This window comes from Anastrepha obliqua, chromosome 4 (genome assembly GCF_027943255.1).
Source record: "Anastrepha obliqua isolate idAnaObli1 chromosome 4, idAnaObli1_1.0, whole genome shotgun sequence".
Lineage (NCBI taxonomy): Eukaryota > Metazoa > Arthropoda > Insecta > Diptera > Tephritidae > Anastrepha > Anastrepha obliqua.
In genome coordinates this window covers 94899393-94919370 of record NC_072895.1, presented here as the reverse complement: position 1 = coordinate 94919370, position 19978 = coordinate 94899393, and the positions used below count along the sequence as shown (strand labels likewise).

The following is a 19978-nucleotide window of genomic DNA, read 5'->3' as shown; positions in this document are numbered from 1 at the left end:
TGGACGAGCGAGAATGGAGGGTAAAATTTCAAGGTCATGCAACGTTTTGGGCATTTTCGTTCCGCGAGAGAGAAAACAGATATAACGTAGAGCAAAAGGAGAGAGAGAAGTATACCTTATATGTATCTTAGATACACTTTAGGCTATGTTTCCTTAGTTTTTCCTTGTGGTTGCTAATTTCTATTGAGAAATAACACTGCCTACTTTTTGGCGCTTGTTTGTTGGTGCAAACTTGTAGGAAATATATTTTTGGTGCCTACTTTTTGGCACTTATTTTCGTTTCCTGGCTAGTGCTTGTGCGTACTATAAAGTGCTATCCATTCCGCCGTCGGATTTATTTCTATTGCCTTGCGGTAATTTGTGCCGTTGCTGCGGTCCTGGAACCGCTGCGTTTGTGCGGGTGATAAATGCTCGGAGTAGTGCGCGTTGTTGCCACGATTTGTGTCCGACGTTTACCTACACCGGTCGACCATTCTTCGCTTTTTGTAACTTTTGTCTATTTGTATTCTCTGCAAATGTTCTGAATTTATTTAGATAATAGGTCTATGGATAAGTTCGTGCGGTTTTACAACAGATGGCGTAACTTGATTATTATTCCATCGATCCACATTTCCAAACATTCATTGGAGAGCTACTGTCGTAAGGCACAAACGTCAGTATAAGTTTTTTATTTGAAGCGTAAACAACAATATTTTTACCACACTTGAAAATGTCGAATTTCGTGCCAAATAATGTGTTTTTGCGGGGAATTTTTTAATATGAAGAAAAAAGCAGCCGAAAGTCATCGTATCTTGGTGGAAGTTTATGGTGAGCATGCTCTAGCTGAGCGAACGTGCCAGAAGTGGTTTGCACGCTTTAAAAGTGGTGATTTTGGCCGCGCCGCCAAAGTTCATGGATACCGAATTGGAGGAATTGCTCGATCAAGATCCGGCTCAAACGCAAGAAGAGGTTGCAAAAACTTTGGGAGTTGATCAATCAACCATTTCCAAACGTTTAAAAGCCATGGGAATGATCCGAAATTCAAATTTCGAAAAAAACCGCACGAACTTATTCATAGATCTATTATATATTCTTTCTCTCTCTCTCTCTCTCTCTCTCTCTATCTCTCATTCTCTCTCGGGTCTCTCCCTCTTTCTTTGTCTGCCCTGAAAGTTTCACTTCCGTTATGTGTACTTTTTTTTCTATATATATTATTTTTACTTGCCACAAATTTGTGCTACCAGGATTTCTGCTCTTTTAAAGGCATATAAAAATAGGTGGGTTCCCTTATTACCGGAAATCCACTATCCAACTATCCAGGCAGGGCAACCTGCAGGGTGATGCTGTTTCTCTAATACTATTTAAAATCTGAATCTTGAAGCTCCCTCAACCACCAAAGGGAGTATCACTGATTTCTTCGGAAGATGATTGGGGCGTGTATTGGTCTCCGACAAGAGGCCATTAGGCCATGGAGAGAGAGGTGCATGCGTAACAGCCAAGCAACTGTGGCAGCCAGAAAAACAAGAAAAAGACAAAAAACTGCTTAGCCTCTCAAGAGTATCCTCTTGAAGGTCGGGACTTGTATAACCGGTCATTGGCTATGCGGCAACCATTCCTTGAGACTAGGAGTTTTCTTCCATGAATATTGTAGAAGTTATAGAGCTGAGGAAGAGGAAGGCAGAGTTGGGCAGTTCCTTTGCAGTTGTCCAGCCCTAGAGAAAATGAGAGCAGATTTTCTAGAAAAATATTTTTTCAATTCTCTTACACAACTGTCTGGCGTGGGGATGGTACCAATCCTGCACTTATAAGAGCTACAAAATGGTTCTACGAAGAAAAATAATTGAAGTTCCCATGTCGCACAGTGGCATCACAAGGGACCTATAAGATTTAAAGACTTGAGGCTGCCCAAAATTTAATTTTAGGGTTAAACGCTAAGTCCTTTTCTGTAATTTGTCTCAACATTAATTTGGCATTTACCACTAACAAAACCAATTCATTTAATTCGGTTGAAAAACATTAAATAATCTGCTACCCAGATGTATAATATTAACCTATTTTTGGCACCACTTCCTTGATAGATAGGATGGGATCATACGAGCAAGTGATCTAAAAGGTGGTGCCTCTGGTTTCTGAGATAAGAAGGCAGTACTGTAAATTTTGCATCAGACCTTGTATGCATACATTCGCATATATTTATATATAAAAAAATCGGTTGCAAAGTTTTCTCTTGCCGGTCCACTGTCCTTGTAAAGATTGTCCTTTTTGCTGGCCCATTCGCCAAGAAAATACACAAAATTTGCGCATTTTGCATATGTCTGATGGCCAAAGGCACAACATACACGCACACACACACATATATATCTATGCGCCATATATGCAGAACGGCCTGACAAAAAGTACACACAAATCCATTGACACACACGGGTTTAAGATGCTGCGTACATTTACATAATCAAATAAACTGCTGATGATACGCAGGCACACAAAATCGGCAACAAAATAAACAAAGCAGCTTATAAAAGCGAAGCAAGATGGTGAGGAAAAAAGTGGCAAGAGAAGTGAAAAAGAAATCGAGGAGGAATAATAGAAGCTGTTTATATTTTGCATTTATGTATGCATTTGATGCAGTGGCCACATACATTAAAGGACACCCGCCAGGCGAGCAAATGAGACCAACCAGCGGTCGGTCGGTCGGTCGATTAATGGTGTCTCTATGTGTGTGGCGATTGCATGTGGGTGTGTGTATGTTGAATGAGTAACGCAAGAGGCAATTTATCATAAATATTTGTCAAGGCTGGCGGGCAACATAGAGACAAAGAAAAACAAAGCAAAACAAAAACCATGCAGTTATGTGAGGAGTGGAGAAGCAGAGGTGCGTATCCTGGGAATTACAGTGGAGAGCCGAGAATTATGATATGTAAGTAGCAATGCGCTCTCGAAAAAATCACTGTCTTGGCTGGCAACATAGTTATTTTACGGCTCAGCGCACAAGCTGCAGTGCATATTGTTTTGTTATTTTTGTTTTCGCCTTTATTTGCCTGTCTCTTTAAAAAGTAGCAATGTTTCGTGGGAAGGGCGAAGTGTGTGGTATAGTTGGAGGCGACTGATTGGATTGGATGGCTGGCGAGCAGTGGCGCATAATGATGCATGTCCTCAATGCTCGCGGATGACAAATGCACTCCTCTGCAGGCTCACATACTTATACTCGTGTCTATACACACGCAATTAACATGCAAATAAAGGCTAGCAAGAAAGCAAAAAACAATCACATCAGTAAACATCATAATTTGTGGCTAACAAGCTGTGAAGCAATAAAAAAAACTGACAAATTTTGGCGGCGAAAATTTTAAAAGAATTTCTGAACGTGGGCTAAATTTTTTGGCATATAAGAAATACAGTTACATGGTTTGTTCATTTACAGTCTGTGTCAGAAAACAGGAACCGCGATTATTCTTGAAGTATAAAAGATAAAGGGTTTCGTGTTTTGTTTCACTGTCAAACATCTTCAGTTTGGTCTATAATTTAACCATGAATCGTCTTACAAACGAACAACGCTTGCCAATCAGCAAATCATTTTATTATAAAAATGCGGGTTCTGTTAAGAAAGTTTATCGGGCGCTTCTTCTCTTTTATGGTCAGTTTAATCGATCCACTGAAGCGGCTATTCGAGTTATTGCGACTAAATTTAGAACCAAATTTACATTATCGGACATCAAACCACCAACTCGCTTACGTAGAGTGCGAACTGAAGAAAGTATAGCAGCTGTATCGGCCAGTGTAGATGATGGCCATCAATTATCGATTCGTCGCCGTTCGCAGTAATCGGGCCTCTGTTACTCAACAACGTGGAAAATTTTGCGAAAGGATTTAGGTGTGAAGCCTTTCAAAATACAGCTGGTGCAAGAATTGAAGCCGAACGACCTACCGCAACGCAGAATTTTTGGTGAAAGGGCCCTTGGAAAGTTGGCCGAAGATCCACTTTTTTATTGAAAAATTTGTGTTCAGCGACGAAGCTCATTTTTGGATCAATGGGTACGTAAATAAGCAGAATTATCGATTTTGGAGTGAGGATCAGCCAGAAGAATTGCAAGAGCTACCAAGGTATCCAGAAAAGGTCACAGTTTGGTGCGGTTTATGGGCTGGAGGTATCATTGGACCGTACTTCTTCAAAGATGCTGCGAATCGTAACGTAACTGTGAATGGTGAGCGCTACCGCGAAATGATATCCAACTTTTTTTTTGCCCAAAATGCAAGAGCTTGACAATGCATGACATGTGGTTTCAGCAAGACGGTGCCACATGCCTCACAACACGCGTAACAATGGACTTGTTGAGGAGCGAGTTCGGTGAACATTTTATTTCACGTTCGGGACCTGTTAGTCTGTCAATTGGCCACCCAGATCGTGCGATATAACGCCTTTAGATTATTTTTTGTGGGACTATGTTAAAGCTCATGTCTATTCAGACAAGCCTGCTTCAATTAACGCATTGCAAGACAACATTAAAGCATTTATATGTGAGATACCGGCCGAATCATTGGAAAGAGTATGCCAAAATTGGACCAAGCGGATGGACCATTTGAAGCGCAGTCGCGGTCAACATTTGCATGAAATAATCTTCAAACATTAAATTATATGCACTATACTATCGATTTAAATAAAAATTGTATGCATTTTTCTGAGCTTTACGTGTGTTTTTTTGAAAAACTTTCCTATAGCTCTTAAAAAATCACCCTTTATATATTTAAAATTTTTTTATATGAAAGTAAGTGGTAAAGTGGTTTTGTTGATGTGGGACGGTAGGATATGTTCGCCTCCTTCAGTCGACGTTCGATGGTGTTGATACTCACATCTATTCCCGTTTTAGCAAGAACTGATCGCGCTTGGCGTAGTCACAAAGAAGGGTCCCGCTTAAAATGTTGGACGATCACTTTATGCTACTTTTTTGTCGTCACTCGCTTCAAGACGCCACATCATAATAAACTTTTTTGATTTTTTAACTACTTTTGCAGCCCCGGCGTAAGCTAATTTCGGCCCTTTCGAATGCGTGCATAAAAATACCGCCTCGAAACGCTTCGCGTACTTCTCACTCATTTTTGTTTGGTTGCGTTTACGGGAAACTTTCGAACGACACTAACCTGAGTTAGCACTGGCGTCGTAGCCCTTGAGTGGGACTCTTACGCAGCAAAAAGCAGAACGAAATATATCATGAAGTTACAAGAAAAGAACCGGTTCTTTTCTGCTGTCACAGACTGTATATCTATTTTGTGCCCTTCAAAGTAGTTCCCCTCAGATGTAATAATTATGGCAGCGCTTTTTCTAATCCTCGAAGCACCTTTGATATGCCTTTCTGCTATGGCCGTGAGCTCGTTCAGCGGTGCGATATTACTCGCCTCGCTCATGACAAATCTTCGTATTTTCAGGAGCCCTTTCAGTTTTAGGTAGAACAGGAAAAAATTTGCGGGGAACCAAATCCGATAAAAATCTCGACTGAGGCTTTGTTAAGATGTTGTTTTTGACCTACAGTTAGTAACAGAAGTAAGTATACTCTGGATGGTTCGCATTGCATTTGTCCTTAACGGCTCCCCACAAAAAATAGTCCAACGGACTTAAATCACAGCTCCGAGGCGGCCAATTGATATCGGAGTTTCGGCTGATTATTCGGTTTTCAAAAACGGTAGCCAAAAGTTCGAGTGTAACTTTGGTAGTGTGACAAGTTGCACCGCCCGGTTGAAACCAAATGTCGTCCATGTCATCCTCTTCAATTTTTGGAAACAACTCGTTGAGCATGTGACGGTAACGCTCGCCATTTACTGTAACCGCGGCTCCTCGCTCATTTTCGAAAAAAAATGGCCCGATGATGCCGCCAGATCAAAAACCGCACCAAAAAGTGACTCGTTGTGGATGCATTTGCTTCTCTACAGTAACGTGTGGATTTTCTGAGCCCCAAATCTGACAATTTTGCTTTTTGACGTAGCCACCGATGTGAAAATCAGAAAAGAAGAAGAAGACTCACCACTTTGGAAATAGGTTTTCAATATTTCCCAATTTTGTTCAAGCGATTAGCGTCCCATTTCGTAAATGTCAAACCTCAAGTAAATTATGAACACATTTCACATGCCATTTGTGTTACCATTCTCAAAAAAAATAGGTGGTTCAAAAAGCAAACGCTATATGGCCCAGTCTGTATTTACATGAATGAAATACAAAAATCATATTTAATCCAAATAATGACAAAATTTTGAAAAGGAACAAAATTATAGCTTTTTATATTAAACTTCATAAAAATTCATGTCTCAAAAGTAAGTTAACAGTTCATCATATTATTAATTTGTGAAATCAAAAACATAATTAAAATCAAATCCTTGTATTTGGTAGGATAACCATTAGACTCTACTTGATTTTACCAAGTTTTCAGTTACAGCTGGTGGTATTTTATTCCATTCCTCTTGAAAGAAGTTTTTCAGTTTTTCCTTATTTCTAATCGGATGTTTACGTATTTGCCGCTTTAAAAGTCCCTATAAATGTTCGATTGGGTTGGTATCCGGGGACTGTGGCGGTGTTTTCAGCTGTTTTCGCACATTATATAACAGGCACTCTCGTACAATGTTGGATGTGTGCTTGGGGTGATTATCCTGCTGGAAGATAAACGTTCCTCCAAGGCCCAATTTCGTAGCGCTTTCTTCTAAAATATTTAAGTAACCATATCGGTCCATAATATTTTCGATAAATACCAAGTTTCCAACCCCGTTCGCAGCCATACATCCCCAAATCATCACAGAGCCCTCTCCATGCTTTACAGTGTCCGGTCATATTGTTTTGATCCAATTCCGCTTTAACTTTTCTCCAAACGTTTTCACGGCCATCAGATCCACAGATACTGAACTTACACTCATCAGAAAATATGACTTGGTTCCAAAACGTTTCGTCATATTTTTCATGATCTTTTGCGAATGAAATTCGTTTACTCCGATTGACACTACTCACGAAGGGCTTTTTCCTAACATTGCGCCCATGATAACCAGCACTATGCAAAACCCGGTGAATAGTTTGGGCGCTAAATTGTTTTCCAGTCTCATTTTCAACTTCAGATTTCAATTTGGGGGCACTTATTTTGGGGTTTGTCCTGATTTTCCTTACGACTAAGCTTTTTTCTCTGGGACTTTAGAGCGGCGGACGCCCACAAACTGTAGCAAAACTCCTATCTATCAAACGACCGATTTCTCGCAATTATTTATGTTCCTTGTGATACTTTATAATCAGTTTTTTTTAAATCATCAGAAAGCTCTTTTCCTTTTGGTGCCTAAACTAAAAATGTCGCAAAAATTAATACAAAACGTACTTCCCTAAATTTTTATACTCACTTTAATTATTTCCTTTAGTAGCTTTAACTTTTTTAATCAATACGTAAAAGTAAATGTAAATTTCTACCAAAAAGTTATCTAGTTTTCTCATCTCAGTTTTCTATCGGTGCCTAGAAAAAGTGAGTATCCTGTTCCGATCACTTATTAAAGTCAAAATAAGTGTACCTGTAGCAAATTCTGCTAAACTTTCCTAAGAAAGAGTGCTATATTGTCCAACAATCATTTTTCGCTCCTGTTTCCTCTCCTTTGTGCTTGACCGGGAATTTACAATTAGAGGCTTCTCATAAATTTAAACACTTTTTTTGTTCCGCATAACGCCAATGGGTTAGGAGTCACATAACCTAAGTGTGCGAGTCTTCATTTAGCGAGAGCTGTACATTCGCAGACGACCCACCTTGGCGTTTCGTCATCCAGTTCGGGAAAACGGCAGACACTTGCTGCTACTACATAATCCATGTTCTTGAAATGATAACGGAAACTACCACGTCCCGTATCCAGTATCCAGTGAGAGCTCGTAAGTTCTCTCCATCCATATTTAGCAGTCTATTTAATGCTCTCTTAAGAGGAAGCATAAACTGTTTCGCCTGTCTCTTTCGTGCACTTTTCATCCAGTGTCGTGTGGATGCGCTGTCTTTCCAGTCGTTGATAACTTTCTTTATGTGGGCTTTGGTTATCCTTCAAAAAAGTCCATGACATTTTGATTCACTGCTTCATTTCGCTAAGCAGATTGCTTATTCATTGCCGCCATAACTTTCAAGATGGTGTTTCTTGCTCTCAGAGTATTGAGGACAGTGAAGTATTCCTCAGCGAATTAATGTATGATATTATTTATATCAGACTAAAGTGCAAGTGAGGCTGCTTGGATCTCTGACTAAATGTCGATGCCCTTCGCAGTTGTACTTCTTTGACGGGATAACCACCCATTGGTAGGGTAGAACGCCCAATTTACAATGGATATCTTGAAATTTCGAGGGACCTTTGACATAATTATATGACGGTAATCTAACTTTTCATTAAATAATGCCAATAATTTGGTCGAAAAAAAGTTTGATCTTCGTTGAGGTTTGACCTTTGATTATTTAGTAAAAAATTTAATCATGGGCAGTTTTAAATCAACTTGGCCAGTAAGAATTTCTTACTCCTCGTTGACTACTAAATAAACAAATTTCCACTTTACGAATACTTTTTAGAGTTGGTAGCGTAACTAAATAAATGGAGTTTAAGGTTCCTATTTCCAGGTTCAATTTTCCACTGAGCCTTTTTAGGCGAACCAATATTTGATGATTGACTTTAGGCAGCTTCTTTCGAAGCCAGATCCTGTCAGCCAACATATGAGAGGTTTTCTCTACAGGTGCAATTTTGTTACCACCGGACTGGTGACATTTTCCGAAGTAATGCCCATTTGCCTTAACAAGGTCTTTCCACATATTTTTCCATGTTTGGAACAGTCTTGTGACTTGAGTTTTGGTATAGACTTTAATAATAATAAAAATCAATACCTGCTGACCTGCTTCCGCCCAAACTCCAGGTGGAGCGCAGACCGCATAACGCACGGTCTAAGGCACCTGAGCTAAGAACTAGGATTATGTGTAGCGTCGAGATCTAAAACTGTTCATACGCAGAAAAAGTGCATCAGCTGAATAAAATATCAGCGCTAAATCATCGTCAATCGTTTCTTTTTCATCAAAGTCAGAGTTCTTTAAACTGTATTCGGAGCAGCCAAATGTCGTGGAGCGATATACGAGGCCTGTGCGGAACTGTACGATTTTGCTCGTGGTCAGAAATTGTTGCATAAAATTCGCTGTATGTGCCTTAATTTTTGTTACACATTAGTAAAATGCCGCGAAGATAAAAACCCAAATTGAACAAAAATAAGTGAAGTAAAACATCCCGACGAAAATTATGCATCGAGGGAATGTTCATGAAGCTTTGCAACTGACATTCTAACTAGCCGCAGGGCGCTAAAATTTTCAGGCGCGAAGCTATGAAAGGAGGTAGGAGAAAAGTTAGAACAGGCCACATATCAGTATTTCGTGGCCTCTGCAGCTTGAAGCAGTGCGGAAACCACAGCGAAACCAAGAAGGACCCATCTGGCAACCCTGTATCTTTTGACAGAGACGTCAGATCGCTTAATGACATACCGCGTTGGAAGCACCAGTCCAAGCAGAGTTTTACCATGGAACAGTACACGCCACGCGAGTGCTCCCAAATTGTTGAAATTTACATTCAACAAAAGAAGTCAATTGAGAAAACTCAACGTGCGTGTAAAAAATTAAATAATGTGAAAAGTGCGCCTTCAAAGAACACCATGAAACGTTTGTACGAAAGATCTTCGATTGGTAATGCTTTTTCTAATCCAAAGAGGCCAAATCAAAACCGACTAAGGCGATCGGTTGAGAATATTGCTCTTGTACGGGCCAGTGTTGATACGTCGCCAAGGACATCCCAAAATCGCCGTTCTCAGCAGTTGGGCATTGCTCGGACCACTTTACAACGAATTATCCGCATTGATTTGCATTTATTCCCGTATAAGAATCAATTGACGCAAAGATTGTTGCCTGCGGACAAGCCTCGTCGATTGGAATGAGCCCAAAATCGAAATCCGTTGGGTCCGTCGAATATGGGCAGCCCTGTAGTTAACATTTTTTTTTTACAAAATTATTAATTTTCTTCTTGTGTGCCCCACAATTTGCAGCGTGGAAGCGAATAGTTAGTATTTCTGCCATCAAAAAGCTTCTCACAAAAAGCTGCATTTGTGGAAAAGCATAAACAGGCAGGAGGAAGAGCTCGGCCAAAAAACCAACAAAGGATGTAAGCACCAATTATATTATACCTAAGTAGTTTGGGGAAAGAGGGTCGGCTGTAAGAATGATAATTCATGTGACTAAGTATCACATAAAAGGTGGCGCAAAATTAATCATCCAATTTTATTTTGGAATAACTCACTTTTGTATTTACGAAAAATGCACTGCCTCCATAATACTTGTTTTCCTTAAACTAAAAAAAACTGTCTTTTTCCAAAAATGTATATTTGGTTTTTCTTCAAAAAATAACTTAAATATTTTTATGCTTCAAGCACATCTACAACTAAGTAAGCAACATTTATGTATTGTCTACTTTTTCTTTATAAAATCAATAATATATAGTTACCCGCTCATTCGACTAGTAACTCGAACCCGCCCTGAATTTTTCGGAAAAAAATATATAAACTCTACTTAGCACTAAGGCAAAGCACCGACAAGCTAATATATTATAAATAATTCCATATCAGCCATATGGCCGTCCCCACGCCGAGCACCAAATCCATTGGCAGCGTGAATTTTCCCCGCATCGCCGCCTCCACACGATCAATTTCGATGATCTTGCGCGCACAGCGTATCCATTGCGTCACCGCGCACGCCTCCGACGCCGTGAATTCATATTCTTCCTTGACCCTAGTCGCACTCGCTATACCGCTCGAACGCAGCAATACCGTTATACTCTTGCTACCATTCAACTGCAACTCCAGCGTTGACCAATCGTAATGATGGCGATAAGCGAGACGACGTTTGCGCACCTCTGTACAGATGAGGCAACGATCGAAAAGGAACACTTTCGCGGTGTATTTCTTGCGCGAACGATGATGATACGCTTCGAATTCAGTAGCGCGACGAAAGTAGCCCTGCGCGGGTAGATTTAGCTGGAGAAATGAAAGGCGTAAAATTAAATGAGAATTTTCGCTTTTTTTTCTTTCTTTTTCTTCTCGACTCACCTCGCCTAGTTCGTCTATAGCTGGCACTTCTTCGGCCTGATTGACCACTTCGAGTAATCGTCGCAAGCGCGTCTCCAATTTGCATACAGACGCCAGCACTGGCTTGCAGCTAATGCCGCTTTTGTAGAATTCCTATGGAGGAGGGGAAGTGTGGGGAAATATTTAGTTTGTGTGGAAATTAAGAATTTGCTATTGGTCCGCTGCTACTTACAGATATGAATTGCTGCAACAACAATGGATATCTGGTCAGTCTTTGTATGGGCTGCACGAGAAAACTGTCGATGCCCAATTTGTCGTTAATTTGATTTTGCAAATTCTGGAAAGAGCGGGTATTTTAAATTAGTATTTTTAAAAGTTAATAAATTTTTTAAAACTATTTAAATTTATTTATTTCATTTTTAATTTGAATTAATTTTATATAAAAACATATTTCATATTGCAACAAAAACCATATAATGCAAGAGTTATAAAAATTCGGCAAAGTTTCATCAAAACCTCAAAATTTTTAATCAGAATTTCTGGAAAAGTTTTAAGTAGCTAATTTTATAGCTCCATTTTCTTCATTTAAGGGGTTGTGCACAGTTAGAAGGCCGCAAAAAAGCGAATTTTCCGGAATTTATTTCGAGAAAACTTTTAAGGGGAAATACCACTGTGATTTTTCAAAAAAATCGATTTTTGTTTTTTTTATATTTTCTTAAAGTAAAGATATATTCAAAAATATGTAAAAAAAATTTTAACTTAAAATCTTGAAAATTGACAAAGTTATGCCCAATACAATAAGTGCAGGTAGTGAGTGGGTGGTTAAATTTCAAGGGCCGATGTTGAATGTGAACCACACCTAAACGTCAACAACCCGTTGGACTTCTTTCTTTGGGGTTATTTGAAAGAAAGGTGTAAATCGATAAAAAGGCAACAATTCAAGAGCTAAAGGGTGAGATAATTTGGCACATTAACGGCATAGAACCTCAATTATGCCTCCGCGTCATCGAAAATTTGGACCATCGGATGGAGGTGTGCCGCCGAGGCCACGGCAGCCATTTGGCCGATATTTTATTCTACACGTAATTGAGCCATACAAATATTATCATAATAAAGAGAAATGGCAATAATTTCTAAAAAAATTGTATTTTATTCAAAATCAACACCGGCCCTTGAAACTTAACCACCCTTTACAACGGCAAATGAAAACTTTAAACGCGTTCTTCTCAAAACGACTTTTCTGACCACGGTGGCCTCGATTTCTCGAACACTTATGAACCGATTTTAATTCTTAATTCTTTTTTTTTTTTTTGTACATGTATTGGCTACTCGTACAGTCGTACATAGCCGTTTTTTAAAATTCCAAAAATTTATATTTTTTCAAGCCTTTCGAAAACAAGAAAAAGGGTAAAAACATAAAAATATGTTAAATAAATTATAATTTGTCATATTCTCAAATAATTATCCGTACGTATAAAAAAAATTCCTGAAAATCACTTAATTTTCACGCATTCACAGTGGGGTTCCCCCATGAATTTATTGATCTAAAAATGTGTGCATATGTACTGTATATTATGTTACCTTCTAACTGTATTTTAAGACATAGTATTAGTAAACATATTTATTTGGAAAGGAGCTACCGTTAATCTCCGGGAGCTCCTCTCAAAAACCACGGTTTCCGGTGACCCCTATATGTCTGAATTGTACTAGTATCCTTTGATATTAAAAAACCAAACAGATTTCGTTAAGTTAATTTTAAATCTAGTAATTAATCGAATGAACAAGCAAAATAAATTTTTTTGTCAAAATGGCTGTTTCTCAAAAAAAACAAAAACAGAAAATCGATTTTTGACCAAAATTTCGACCTTAAATTGTTTAAAAAAAAATTTGTATCGGTGACAAAAAATCTTCGATTAATTACTAAAAAATATATTTAAGAGGCTCGTGTTAAAATCTGAGACTAATCGGTTTAGCCGTTTCCGAGTAATGTTGCTCACCCATTTGAAAACACCATTAAAAAAAAAGAGTTTAAAGTTTGAAAAACACTTTACATAGGATAGGAAACGCATTTTCAAATTTGGGTGTAACTTCAAAAATATTTACCGGAACGATATGAAATTTTCTGTGTGCATTCTTAAATAAAGGGTCTTCCAATAACAGCTGTTATTTTGAATAGCCCGCTATTTCGGTAGATGTCGCTTTTGAAGCTGTCATTTTTTTATATTTGACAAGTAGAAACTACGCTATTAATAAAAATGGAACGAGACACACTTAAACAACGCGTTGAAATTATTAAAATTCACTATAAAAAAGGTGAAAATTTGGCAGAGACGGTTCGTAAAACTCGAACAATTTTGGGTCATCGTGAAGCACTTTGTCGGAGCGCAATACAGAAATTGGTGAAAAAATTCGAGCTGTTGGGACAAGTTAGTGATGTAAAGAATAAAATTCGTGCACGTCGCTCAAGAACAGCTGCAAAATTTTGCTGTTGTAGGCGAAAGTGTTGAAGAAAACCCAGGTTTGTCCATTCCTCGTCGTTCTTTGGAATTAAGCATTCCACAAACGTCATTACAGCGTATTTTGCATAAAGATTTGGGTCTTAAGGCTTATAAAGTCCAGTTAACACAAGAACTCAAGCCGGCCGATCATAAACAATGTCGCGTCTTTGCTGATTGGGTCGTTGCAATGCATGAAAATGATCTGGAACTCGATCGAAAAATCATCTTGACGGATGAGGCCCATTTCCACCTCGGTGGCTTCGTCAACAAGCAAAATTTTCGGATCTGGGGCTTAGAAAATCCAGAGTTATTGTTGGAAAGCCTCTCTATCCTCAGGGTGTGACTGTTTGGTGTGGTTTACGGTCCGGCGCAGTTATTGGACCTTACCTTTTCGAAAATGAATCTGGAGCAACAGTTACGGTGAATGGATTTCGCTATCGAGAGATGATTAACGAGTTTTTATGGCCGGAATTGGATGGTATTGATATGGACAACGTTTATTTTCAACAAGACGGCGCTACGTGCCACACAAGCAACGAAAGCATTGATCTTTTACGGGAATAACACCTCTTATTGGAAAACCCTTTATACGTAAATGAAGAAAATAAAATTTAAAAAATCGATTTTCTGAAAATTCTATATGTATACGAGTATAACCCCTTAACGCTAATTCCAGAATTGTTTGTATGTGGAAGAAAATACCCAACACTGCCGGCAGAAAAATGGTCAAAAAGCAACGCGATTTTTGAACCACTTAAAACTTGCACTTTATTATACCCAAATTCAATAAGTCATTAAACTGTGTACTTGAAATTTTTCTACAAAAAAAAAAAAAAAATTGATAAAAATTTGCCGAATTTTTATAAATTGTAAACGAAATTTTTTACATGGTTGTTGTTGTAGTACGAACTATATATATTTTTATAAAAAGTTAATTGAAATTACAAAATAATTGAATAAATAGTTAAAACTTATCAATATGCAGTGCATAGTTTCTTGTGACACCGACATTATATCAGAGCTAGAGGTGCCATGGGCAAACATTATTTCCTCTTCTTCTTCTTCTGCATTACACTTCTAGTAATACTTCCTTATGCGTTAAAGTATATTTAAATGTGTCACGAAGTACTTCAAAACATATTTTTTTAGCCTTTATTGCTGAGTTCTGCATTCTTACCTGCAACCATTCGCGTTGCTCCTGTCGCAGCTGCATCGATGTCTTTTTATTCATCATGAATATCACATAACAATAGAAGTCGTTTTTCTGCAAGAAATAGAAAAAAAAATTATTATTATTGAAAAACGAGCTCATTTGCAATAAAAAGGCAGACACATCCGCTGCGATAACACATAAAGCTAAGTTCTGCAGAAAAATATAAAAATTGATATGAGTGGAAATACGGCACACTTTATGTACATATGCACTTATACATACATATATTTTTACTCTATATAAGTAGATATGTTCATAAGTGCATATTTTTGAACCGCTCCCAAAGGCTTAAATACCACGCAAGCTGTTTAGACATTGATCGGAAAATAAAGTACACAGATTTACAGTAATGGGCAAAATTTTTTTTTTTTTATTTAAAATTGGAAAAGTAATACAATAAATTACAATCACAACAATTTTTAAAGAGCAGTAGCGACTAGGCCATCAGCTTTACGTATCATAAGTATTTTTATAAGTATATTCATATTCGTATATCATTTATATTTCAAAGTAAGAATTAATTTTGCAAATGAAGTGTATAAATCTTTTAAAGTTTTCTCCGTTTACTTCGGACAGGAGCTCTTCTATTGTGTGGCTTGATGTTGATTGCCTTATTGAATGTAATTTTTCACAATTTGTAACGATGTGTTTGATAAAGAATATCTCTTCGTTGCAGAATTGGCAAACGTGGTTTTGTGGATTGTTGTTTCGAAAGAGGCTGCTGTGGGTCAGGCGTGTATGTCCAAGCCGAAAACGGCTACATATAATCGTGTTTCGCCTTGTGGTTGTTGCTGGGAAGATTGGAGGGATGAAGCTTGGAATAATGCATTTACAATAATGGTTTATGTTTGGCCATCGTTGTGACATTTGTTGTCGATTTGCTTTGTTGGTTGCGTTTTTAGGTCGACATTGTTAAAGCTGTGTGTTGTGTGTAACGGGGACTTGGTGGCAAGTTTTGCTGTTGCGTCTGATAGGGTGTTTCCACGTATTCCAATATGGCTAGGGATCCAAAAAAACATTATTTTTTCGGGGATTGATATTAGCGTACTCTGATTTGAGATATCAATATATCGTTGTTGTTTATTTTTTTTATTGAAGTCAAAGTTGAATGTGAGTCACCGCAGATAAGCCATTTTTCTTCGCTTTTTTCTGCTATTTTATAGGCGTTATAGATGGCAGTTGCTTCTGCTGTGAAAACGGATGCATAATAGGGTAATAAGGCGAAAGATAGTGTTGCATTCTCGTTAACAACGCTGAAGGCGAGTACATCTTCATGTTTGGAGCCGTCAGTATATAGTGTGGACCAATTATGATAATTGTTGCGTATATAGTACGTTGAAAGTTTTGCAGAAATACGGGCATCGGGGCTTTTTTCTTTTTTATATTATGTTAACTGCAGTAGAATGCTGTTCGTCGGTAGTATCCATGGAGGATTTTTTATGTTGGTAGTGATATTGTTTTCCAACGGCATGTCAAGGTGTTTCGCTACCTCTATTAGCCTTTTTATTGCTGGTTTTTTACGTCATTTTCGTTATCGTTTCTGCCTGTTTTTTACTATCGATTTTAAGGCAGTGTCATCATTTTGTGTTAGTTTAATTGCCGTTCGTCCAGATATATACTGATTCTATTTTTGATTAGCGGAAAATCCGCTTCGCCGAGAATGTTGAGGATGGGAGTGGTGCAAAAAGCGCCTAACGCCAGACGAATCGCAGAATGCTATATAGATGCAATTTTTGAAAGATTTGTTTGTGATGCAGCGCCGTATAGAGATAATCCATAATCGATTTTCGAGAGAATTGCTGCTCTCACAATATTAGGTAGTGCATTTGTATTGCTTTCAAGTTTGATGTTGCTTAAATATTTTATTATATTAATGCCGGAATTCTGTAAGCAGTCTCAAGTCACTAATGGAGACTTTTCGTGGTGAAATTTGATTTTGAGACTAGTCGCAATTCAGTAAGCAATCTCACGTCATTAGTCTCAAAAAAAGTCACTAATTAGTGATCTACTTCTGAGCAGCTCACAAAACGAAAAATATGGAAGAGGAATTAATTGTTTTATATATATTGCAAAAAAAGCGCGCAAATGCAGCGAAGTAATATGTTTTGGGTAAAAATTTCTTAACAACACGAATAATTGTGTATTTATTGACGTTTTAGAAATATGCGTAGACGGCTTCCGGCAAGTTTACGCAGCACGGAAGACCCACTCCTTCTGGAAGAAGACGTTTTCAGGAGGTTTTTAAGATTCCCGAAATCCTTCTGCTGGGAAGTTATTCAAGATCTCAAGCCAGTTGACAAGTTTGAGCGGAATTCCCAGCTCGTTTATTTTAACGGAATGTATATAGAGATGCAATTCAACATTTATCGATTATTAATTTTGTTTGTCTCAATTGAATTGTTGATAAACCGATTTTGATAAAGAATTTCGCTTGATAAATGAGTTTAAAAAATTCCATTACATATGGAATCGATAAGTGAATTTTTGCTCAACTTTTAGACTATCTCTACCGATACGTGCCATCAGCTGACTGTCTCTATTTATTTTCACCATGATATTTGGTGAAATTCTTGTGACTTTCCCTTACTGAATAGCAAAATCGTCTCAAGTCACAAAAAGAGTCACTAATTTATAATCACAATTTTAGTGACTTGAGATTTGAGATGATATTCGCTTACAGAATTCGGGCATAAGCCTGTTTTGTAGTGATTTGTGCAAATAGTTTGAGTGATCATTCCATTTGTATTTGTTGTTTAAAAATATACCTATTATTTTAAGTGATGTACAATTTTTTATATGTGCATCTTCTGTATTTACGACAAAGCTTTTGCAAGTATTTCTGTTGCATATATGTAAATGATTAGATTTGGCTATGGATATCTTAGCTCCGCTGATGTTGCGCCCGTTGGTTATTTCTACGAAACGGCTATTGAATTTTGATTGGAATGTCTATGTCTTGTACTTTGACATAGGTATATACATAAATCATCTGCATATAAGACATGATTGAAGTATTTGTTCTCATTGATTCCTCGACTGAGCTTGTCAAAGAAGGCTAGAAAGAGGGTGACAGATAGGGAGGAACCTTGGGGTATACCATTTTCCAGAGGCCAACAATCTGTTATAGTTTGGTTTGCTTTAACGCGGAATTTTTGGTTTATCATAAAGTTTTTAATGTAGTTTATTAATTTTGGGCCTAACTTCCAAGCTAAAAGTTGATCCATTATGGAGTGTAAGCCAACTCTATAGAATGCCTTTTCCATGTCTATGGATATAAGAGACGTGTGGTTTCTGCTGGAAATACTATTGGCTATGTATTCGTCTAAGCGAAGTAATGCGTTTAATGTGTTGGTTCCAGGCTTAAAGGCGGTTTGGTTACTTGACAGAAACTTATTAGTGTGAAGGTACCACATAAGTCTCAGAGATATAATTTTTTCTATGGCTCTTGATAGGCAATATAGAAGGAAAATAGGCCTATACCCTTCTGTCAGGTTCTTTGCCTTGTTTGGTTTCAGTATGGGTACACCACCAAAATTATAACAAATGATTTTTAGTAATCGGCGCTGAATATGAACCCGCAAGAGAGCAGAGGTCGTGGTCGACCCAAAAACACTTGGAGAAGGTCGATGTTACGCGAACGAGCAGATGCCGACATCTCATGGGACGGTGCAAAAAAAAAAAACAGCACAGAACAGTGTACTATAGAAGAGTCTTGACGAGGCCCTGTGCTCCTGAGAGGAGTGAACAAGGAAAAAACAAAAAAAAAAAAATTATTTGTGCCATGATTATGGAGCGCAAAATATGCAAAGCACTCAGTGGTTAATATACAAAATATGAATCATTGAAAAAATTGTACATTCGCTTTTTGTTTGACTTTAATAAATAAATAAAATAAAAAATATTAAAATATTTAAGTCAAAAAAATACTTTAGACAAGAAAATTGTATGGGAAATACCAGAAGCGAAGTGCCTTTGTAGGAAAAAGTTTGAAATCAGTGTTTAGCAACTAACCCATTTTTTCCGGATGTCATCCAATCTCTTATTCACAAAGCATAGGCAAAATTGGTTAATTTGTAGGCACGAGTAAAGTAAAAAGTAAAGTAAGGTAAATTTGAAAAACTCGATTTTTGTTTGCATATTTTCAAAAGTTTAGACGTTCAAAAATATGCCCTCCAACGGATTTTTCAATACTCGAATTATTTTCGGAGATACGGCGGATTTGTGACGTGGCGTCTAAGCCGACCGAGTGGTGCGAATCGCACAATGAACGGCAGATGTTACCGAACGACTTGAGGACTCGTTCTTTCCAGAAAATCTTTTATATTCCACACAACCTTTATTTATTCTATACATACATATATGCTTTATACTTCTATAATATGCACCTGGAAATATATCGCCGATTAGTCCAGAGTGAGTAGTAAATCTTATGATCCAAGTTATTCTCTTGGAATTGTAGCTCAAACTTCAATCGCGATTTTCTCCAAACTACTTCTTTTGAGATGGTCGTCGTGATATCTCAAGCTCTACTTGACCGATCGCTTTGAAGTTTGATGAGAATTTTTTATTATACATCTGTCTATCGCGCCTGTCTCGGATTTTGAAAAATTTAAGTTTGAAGTATTTTTAAAAAATTTGAAAAGGTAAAAAAAAAAAATTTTTTTTCAAGTTGACGCCATTTAGTGAATTTTTTTTTTTTGTTTTTTCTTTGATTTGGCGTAATCCGATAGCGACATCCCAACGAATGAAGAATTTTTTTAATTTGTTTGTTTTAGATCACTACAAGGGTTGGACTCATGTCAACCATGGAGCACTGTTTTTTATGTAGCCTTCACTGAACCGGCCTGTAAGTCCACGATTTTTTTATTTATTTTTTATTAATTTTTTTTATACCTTTCCAATATTAATAAAAACTATAAAAAAATGGATAGTAAAAATGTTTTTCATTTTTCTTTTACCGTAGTTTTAAAAATATCTAAAATTAAGGCGTCTAGACCAGAATACCGCCTTAAATGAACAAATGATTATAACTCAAAAAGTTATGGGAATCCCAGCATGAAACTTAGAAGGTTTATTCAGCACAGCTTTAGCTTTAAAAAAAAAAAAATAAGAAAAAAAATCTGCGAAATGAAAGAATTCAAAAATGGCAAAAAAAAAGAGTTTTCCGAGAATTTTGAACAATAAAATATTGCTTTC

The 19978-nt window shown here is 37.5% G+C and overlaps 1 protein-coding gene across 2 annotated transcripts in view; it reads right to left on the bottom strand.

Annotated features, from left to right (window-relative positions):
* Window positions 1-10349: 10349 nt before the first annotated feature.
* The window catches only part of LOC129245751 (rho guanine nucleotide exchange factor 25), a 97421-nt gene continuing 87792 nt past the window's right edge, over window positions 10350-19978 (bottom strand). For both annotated transcript variants that reach the window (XM_054884117.1, XM_054884118.1), the window contains 4 exons: window positions 14747-14833; window positions 11304-11408; window positions 11093-11224; window positions 10350-11020 (listed from right to left, as the gene is read on the bottom strand). In XM_054884117.1, coding sequence (XP_054740092.1) covers window positions 10592-11020; window positions 11093-11224; window positions 11304-11408; window positions 14747-14833 — 753 coding nt within the window. In that variant the 3' untranslated portion in view covers window positions 10350-10591. The remainder of the gene's footprint in view (window positions 11021-11092; window positions 11225-11303; window positions 11409-14746; window positions 14834-19978) is intronic.